The following is a 7,123-nucleotide window of genomic DNA, read 5'->3' on the forward strand; positions in this document are numbered from 1 at the left end:
GTTCTTTCCGGGACAGGAGCCGGGAGTTCCTCTGAGCGGCCAGGAGTGGGCAGCAGCGACCTCGTGGCCGCGAAGGCCGAGGAAGGGCGCTCTAGCCGCGGAGGTTGTGGCGACCCCGGAAGTGCTCGGCCGCCGACACGACCCCCCCCCGGTGCCCCGGATGGGGAAGGAGGCGGGTGGCCGCTTTAACCCGGCTGCGAACGCCTACGAACTCGCGGGCAGGTGGGTTCCGAGTGGGAGTCAGTGTCTCCAGGCCTCCTCCGCCATCCCCCGCAGGCCCGAGGCTGGGTGAGGGGCGGCGGCGGGCGGGGGAGGCCCGGGAGGGGGAGTAGGGCGCCCGCGGGGACACCCTACCCTGCCCCCCCCCCCCCGCCCCCTCTCCCCCGCCCTGCGGGCGGGCGTTGTCCTTTTCGGTGCCTCTGACCCTCCAGCCCCGGCGGCGGCCGTGAGATCCCCGGGCTGGGGTCCCTGCTGCAGTGAGGGGGGCTCTCGGGGTGTCTGGCTTGTGATGCAAAACCTATCGTGCTCTCCATGGAAGAAATAAGGTCGGGCAATAAGAATTTTCCTCGCAGACTTGCTGGATGACCTTGGTATTTCTGACTCATAGTTTTCCCATTGTGAAAAGGGTATCATTATCTTTGATCCTCCCGAGTTTCGCCGTTAATAAGTAGGATGATAGCTCTTTAAAGGATGTTAAGCTCAGTTAAGGGATTAAGAATCTTGAGTCCTTGGTTTTGGTTAAATAAACCAAAAAGCTCATATCTTTCTGTATTGTGAGGTTTACTTTTGTCTTTAGACCGGTAACTTTTTTGTTTTTATTTTAAGTGACAGATGCCTTTGAGAGCCCAATAAAAGCTTGGAACCTAACCCTAGAAATTTGCATAAATTACAACTACAAATATGCATTGATAGGGTTTTTGAACGGTCTGAAGCCCATCTATAGACCTCAAGGATGTGAACTCCTGAGTTAACTGGTTTAGAGGCACAGGCTTTGGGGCAGAATTTTCATTTGAATCTGGATCCACTATTTACCACTGTTAACTTGGGCTAGAGTTACCTAAGCACTTTGAATCTCAGATTTTTTACTAGTTACAGTGAGGTTAGTACTAATTTGCAAGGTAGTGGAGGTTAAATGAAAGAAGCTACGTAACACTCTTAGCACACAGTAAGCACTCCATAAGTGATAGCTGACAAGGGATTATAATGTAAAATCTGAAATGAAATTTTAATATCCATAATTATAAGATGGCCACCATGTGTATTCTGTTCAGACTGCTAATAAACTTCTAATAAAGCAATAAGTTGGTTTGATTTTAACTCAGTCCTACCCTTGACCTTTCACAACTTTCATAGATTCATAGTCTCTCTTTTTCTAGGAACTTAGCTGTATTGTTCTGCCTCAGAGAACAAACTCATCTACTGTAGGCCTAGCCTGGGTTGCTGCCTTTGAAAGCAAAGGAAGGTCGGTACAATATCAACCACAGCTCAGCATGGAATTTCCAGAGAGGTTTTATTTCAAAACTTTATAAAGATCGAGAACCACATGGACTTCTGCAAGGGAGATTGAACTGGCCTGAGTTTGAGTGAAAGGATAATGTGTGCCCAGCCTGTAACTAACACCAAAGAGGCCAGGTGGCAGAAGGTCTTGTATGAGCGACAGCCTTTTCCTGATAACTACGTGGATCAGAGCTTCCTGGAAGAGCTCCGGAAGAATGTCTATGCCCGGAAATACCAATATTGGGCTGTGGTATTTGAGTCCAGTGTGGTGATACAGCAGCTGTGCAGTGTCTGTGTTTTTGTGGTTATCTGGTGGTATATGGATGAGGATCTTCTGGCTCCTCATTGGCTTTTTGGGACCGGCCTGGCTTCTTCACTGATTGGCTATGTTTTGTTTGATCTCATTGATGGAGGTGAAGGACGGAAGAAGAGTGGGCGGACCCGGTGGGCTGACTTGAAGAGTGCCCTAGTCTTCATAACTTTCACGTATGGCTTTTCACCGGTGCTGAAGACTCTGACAGAGTCCGTCAGCACTGACACCATCTATGCCATGTCAGTCTTCATGCTGTTAGGCCACCTCATCTTCTTTGACTATGGTGCCAATGCTGCCATTGTATCCAGCACACTGTCCTTGAACATGGCCATCTTTGCTTCTGTCTGCCTTGCCTCACGCCTGCCCCGGTCCCTACATGCCTTTGTCATGGTGACATTTGCCATCCAGATTTTTGCCCTATGGCCCATGTTACAGAAGAAACTGAAGGCATGTACTCCCCGCAGCTATGTGGGAGTCACACTGCTTTTTGCATTTTCAGCCTTGGGAGGCCTGCTGTCCATTAGTGCTGTGGCAGCCATACTCTTTGCCCTTCTGCTGGTTTCCATCTCATGTCTCTGCCCTTTCTACCTCATTCGCCTGCAGCTTTTTAAAGAAAACATTCATGGGCCTTGGGATGAGGCTGAAATCAAAGAAGACTTGTCGAGGTTCCTGAGCTGAGTTAGGGACCTCCATTCCGTTACTGAGACAAGCTGATAGACCAGCCTTCCAACTAGTAGGAGATTTGAAGGCAGAGTTCCATTCTGGAAGTGGCATAATGATGTGGGTGGGAGATCAGAGATCAAAAGAAAAAAATTACCCATAGGCTTGAGCAGTGAAGGTGCTTATCCTTTCTGTTACTTTGTCGATGAAAAAGCTTCCTGGGGCCCTCTTGAATTATTGCCTCTCATTATTATTCTCTGTAACAAATGAAGTGATGTGGTTTCTGTTTATTAAAAAAATAACAACACATCCATCAAGTTGTCTTATGATTTTTCTGTGAGCAGAAGGCAGACAGAAGGGACATGAAGAGAGAATAAGAGTATGTGTGTGCATATGAAGTCACTTTTACCTTTTTCAGTGAACTAAATGCAGGCTCTGTTACTTATCTACAGCTCAAATCCTAGAACCCTGGATGCTGTGTCCAGTTTTGTGGCCTGAGATCACAGAATTGGTCACTTAACCTTGACTCACAGTTTCCACTTAGTTCTTAATGAAGCATGGATGCCACTAGCTACAAGGGGCGTATGATGTGTCATAATACACAAGCAAAATGTTGGGGGAATTCAAAGAGGCTGGAGGTCAAATTAGCTGGAGTAATGAGGAAATACTTATTAGAGGAGATGGCACTTGAGCTTAGTCTTAGAGGTCAGGTGGGATTCAAGCAAGCAAAAGATGGTTTTGGGGCCAAGGTGGCAGAGACCTTTAGGAGCCAGGTCAGCAATCCGAGCAGGTGAAGCTGGCATGCCTTGTGTGACTAATGGCAGCTAGAACTATGGGGAGAACATGCCCTGTCCCAAGAGGGTAACCACTATGCATGCCTTGACTGACCAGAATTGGCTTATTATTTAGTCCACATCAGAAAAAGGGCCAGGGCTTAGTGGTTGAATATAGTAAAGAGTTGTATAAAATAGCTTTTGTTTTTTAATGTTTTAATACACTTTCCTTATTTGAATGGATTTCCGATGATCAACTTTAGGGAACTCACATAGCAACTGCGTCCACGTTGGTGAGCAGAGAGTTGCCCACATTTGAATCACTTTCAAAAATACTTCCTCAGTGGGATGAATGAATGTGCCTGTGCTGTCATGTTCAGCTCTTTCGCACAATAGTATTTGGAATTACCCCGAGGCCTGATCCTCTTCAGTCTGATGGTTGTAGAAGTTCATGGTGGAGGTGGCAGGGGATGGGGTGTTACGGGCTGGATGTGAGGGTGCAGGGTGGGGCAGCAGATTCAGTTCAAAGAGAAAAGAGGTGACTGTGGGGAGAAGAATATTCCAACCGGAGTGAACAGTGTGTATGTCCAGGTGCACAGGGCCTGACTCATCCTGGCAGGAGAGGGGAGTGCAGAATGGACGGGCTGCAGTGAGAGGCTGAGGTCTGAGCGTGGTGAATACCTTGAATTACTGGATCCTGGAGTCAATGGCAAATTAAGGAGCTTTTGAAAAGGGATATAGGGCTCCCACCAAACACACTTGTGTGTGTGTGTGTGTGTGTGTGTATGTGTGTGTGTGTGTGTGTTTATAAAATTCTGGTAGCAGGATTCAGGCTAAACTACAGAGGCTGAGCATGGGGAGCTCTTGTGGTAATAGTGAAAAATGAGGGTCTAGACTAAGGGTGGTGACTGCGCCAAGGAGGTGACGGTTCTGATTAGAGAGATTTTCAGAACTTAGTAAATTCATGTTGGACAATGGAAGGGGAAGAGAACTGGCAGGGTGGGGGGAGGCTTCTGCCTTGAGTGGATTCTTCTTTCTAGTAACTATACCATGAGAAAACAGAAGTGAGAACAGGTTTGGAAGTAAAGTAGATAAGAAAAAAAGAAGCATGTTAAGTTCGAGGTACCTGAGATGGTACACCCAAGCTAAGGTGTTCCATGTGTAGTATCTGAAGGACATTGGTTCAGAATTCTGGGCATTATCTAGAAGGTTATTGAGAACAGAATCCAGTGCTTTTGTGTTTGGAATTCTTTGTACAGGATTGGGTGCCTCACAACCAGGCTATAGTGGAATTAGATCACAGAAGGATAACTGGAATAACCAAAATGGTAGGAATCAGAGGGAAAGGAAGCTGGCCTATGAAAACGGATTAGAGAATAGAACACCACAGCCTGGAAGGAAGCCTCGAAAGAGATACAGTCATTTCTATAAAAGTATTAAGGGTGAAAGTGGATGTTATTTGCCTACCAAATCATGACTTATAGGAGGAGACACCCTTTGAAATTTGAACAGAGAAATTTAAGACAAATGAAAAAATAATTTTTTTTTTTTTTTTTTTTAGAAAGTAGAAGCCTAGTGCTTTTTAAAAATAATTAATTAATTAATTAATTTGTTTTTGGCTGTGTTGGGTCTTTGTTTCTGTGAGGGCTTTCTCTAGTTGCGGCAAGCGGGGGCCACTCTTCATCGCGGTGCGCGGGCCTCTCACCATCGTGGCCTCTCTTGTTGCGGAGCACAGGCTCCAGACGCGCAGGCTCAGTAGTTGTGGCTCACGGGCCTAGTTGCTCCGCGGCATGTGGGATCTTCCCAGACCAGGGCTCGAACCCGTGTCCCCTGCATTAGCAGGCAGATTCTCAACCACTGCGCCACCAGGGAAGCCCCTGAAAAAATAATTTTATACACTGTCTACGTGTAAGTCTAAGAAGTTTCACAAGCCAGGGATATAAATGGGTTCCAAAAATTTTTGGGAAAAAACACACATAAAAAAGCTATAACTGTCTTGTAAGAAAGTGTTAAGGGACTTCCCTGGTAATCCAGTGGTTAAGAATCCGCCTTCCAATGCAGGGGATGTGGGTTCGATCCCTGGTCTTGGAACTAAGATCCCACATGCTGAGGGGCAACTAAGCCTGTGTGCTTTAGAGTCCACGTGCCACAACTAGAGAGAAGCCCGCATGCCGCAACTAAGACCCAGCACAGCCAAACAAACAAACAAATAGATACATTTCTTAACATTTTAAGAAATCCCAAGCCTTTAGGTGTTGCTACCTGAAGGATGATGAGGCTCACTTATGGCATGCTTCTCTGGGTTGCTGCTGGCATAGGGATGCAGGCCTACTTAACAATTGGTATGACCTAATGTGACAGTTCTTGGGAAAGTTACCTATCACTTAAGTATAGTAATCCAGTCAGTCTTTTAAATTTAAACCACACCGAAAGGGTGCAAGTAGGATATTAATGATCTAAATTTCCAGACAGTATTATGGCGTGTGTATGTGGGCAGGTGGGGGAGGGCAGGGAAGGGGAGAGGGTTAGGGTAGCTTTGGAATTAAAATCCCAACTTGTCAAATACTTGCCTGTATAAGAAGATGTACCCTTCCTCCCAGCTCTGTTTCTTGTCACCCTAAGTTATAAGGAAGGCTGGAGGGTGGTGGTGGCAATTGAGAGCAAGGAGGGAGGAATGGGAAGGCAGTTTTGCCCATCTTTCCAAAATGGTACCAGGGATTGCAGTTGAGGTGGAAGGATGCAGGACAGGTAGAGCCACAAGGCAGCACGTGTGCTTGATTTTTTGGCGTGATGCATGACTGGCATGCGGCTAGAATGCCGTGCAGGGATCTGAGTGTCACCACACCACGGTGGTTCTGTGTGGCAATCAAATCGGTGTCAGTGTTATGCCTGTATGCTGTGTCAGTACTATAAACTTTTGAGTGTGCTTTTGGCCAGCTGGCTTAAATTATGGATGTAAGAATCACATAGAGCATGTTCAAGGAAGCATATGGAGCCATCATTTACATCTTTAAGCCAAAGGCTTAAGGTCAAAGAAAAACAAAAACAAGCCAGCAGAGGGCATCAGTCACACAATTTTACAATATTTCAAACCCTTCGAATGCGGGAAAACAGGACTGGACACAGTGCCATCTTGTGGAAGTTATTGATGTTCCCTTTTACAATGAAATTCAATGTGTCTTGAATTGCACCTAGGGCTAAAGGCTAACTGGTAGGCAGTCGCTTTTAATGCTTTATCAAGCCCCTCGCCATCCCCTTTATCCCTTATTCTCTTCCTCCAACATCTATTTACTAAAAAATGTATTGTCCACCTAGGACCACCTCTACTCACTTCTACCATTCGCATTTTATGATGTTTAGCCTCAGAAATTTATTCATTCAACAAATACTTACTGAACATTAACTACATGACAGATACTGTTTGTCCTGCGTGCTTGAGATACACCTACGAGTAAAAGGGACAAATTACCTTGACCTAGTGGAGCTTACATTCTAGCAGGAGGAGAGAGACAATAAACATAAGCAGAAGGTAACAAATGCTATTGAAAAAAGAAGAAAACAGCAATGGTATTCAGTAAGGGGGTCAGGGTAGGTCTTATGGAAAAGGTAACATTTAACCAAAGATTGGAAGGAGGTGAGGGAGTTATCCAGATTCTCAGGGGAAGGGAGTTCCAGGCAGAGGGAAGAGCTGCTGCAAAGGCCCTGGCAGAAGACTGCATGGCATGTTTGGGGAATAGCCAGGAGTGGCCAAGGTGGGGTGATAAAGGAGAGCAGAAGAGGAGGCCAGAGAGGGAAAGTGGGAGGCTGGGTCACCTAGACATTGTAGGCTATTATAAGGACTCTGGCTTTTACTCTGAGATGGGAAATGCTGGAGGGTCTT

The 7,123-nt window shown here is 46.2% G+C and overlaps 1 protein-coding gene across 3 annotated transcripts; it reads left to right on the forward strand.

Moving 5' to 3' along the window:
• The first annotated feature begins 138 nt into the window (after positions 1 to 138).
• On the forward strand, positions 139 to 2,761 carry PIGC (phosphatidylinositol glycan anchor biosynthesis class C). Of its 3 annotated transcripts, none has more exons than XM_061185704.1 (2): positions 139 to 222; positions 1,377 to 2,761. In XM_061185704.1, the coding sequence occupies exon 2, from the start codon at positions 1,595 to 1,597 to the stop codon at positions 2,486 to 2,488; it is 894 nt and encodes a 297-aa protein (XP_061041687.1). In that variant the 5' UTR covers positions 139 to 222; positions 1,377 to 1,594; the 3' UTR covers positions 2,489 to 2,761. The 3 variants fall into 3 exon arrangements, with proteins under 3 accessions (XP_061041687.1, XP_061041689.1, XP_061041690.1); XM_061185706.1 differs by lacking the exon at positions 139 to 222 and adding an exon at positions 229 to 545; XM_061185707.1 differs by lacking the exon at positions 139 to 222 and adding an exon at positions 559 to 590.
• The last annotated feature ends 4,362 nt before the right edge of the window (positions 2,762 to 7,123 follow it).

Source organism: Eubalaena glacialis, chromosome 3 (assembly GCF_028564815.1).
Source record: "Eubalaena glacialis isolate mEubGla1 chromosome 3, mEubGla1.1.hap2.+ XY, whole genome shotgun sequence".
Lineage (NCBI taxonomy): Eukaryota > Metazoa > Chordata > Mammalia > Artiodactyla > Balaenidae > Eubalaena > Eubalaena glacialis.

Bases quoted from the DNA above. Each gene is read 5' to 3' on its own strand.
- PIGC (XM_061185704.1), top strand. From the start codon at position 1,595: ATGTGTGCCCAGCCTGTAACTAACACCAAAGAGGCCAGGTGGCAGAAG.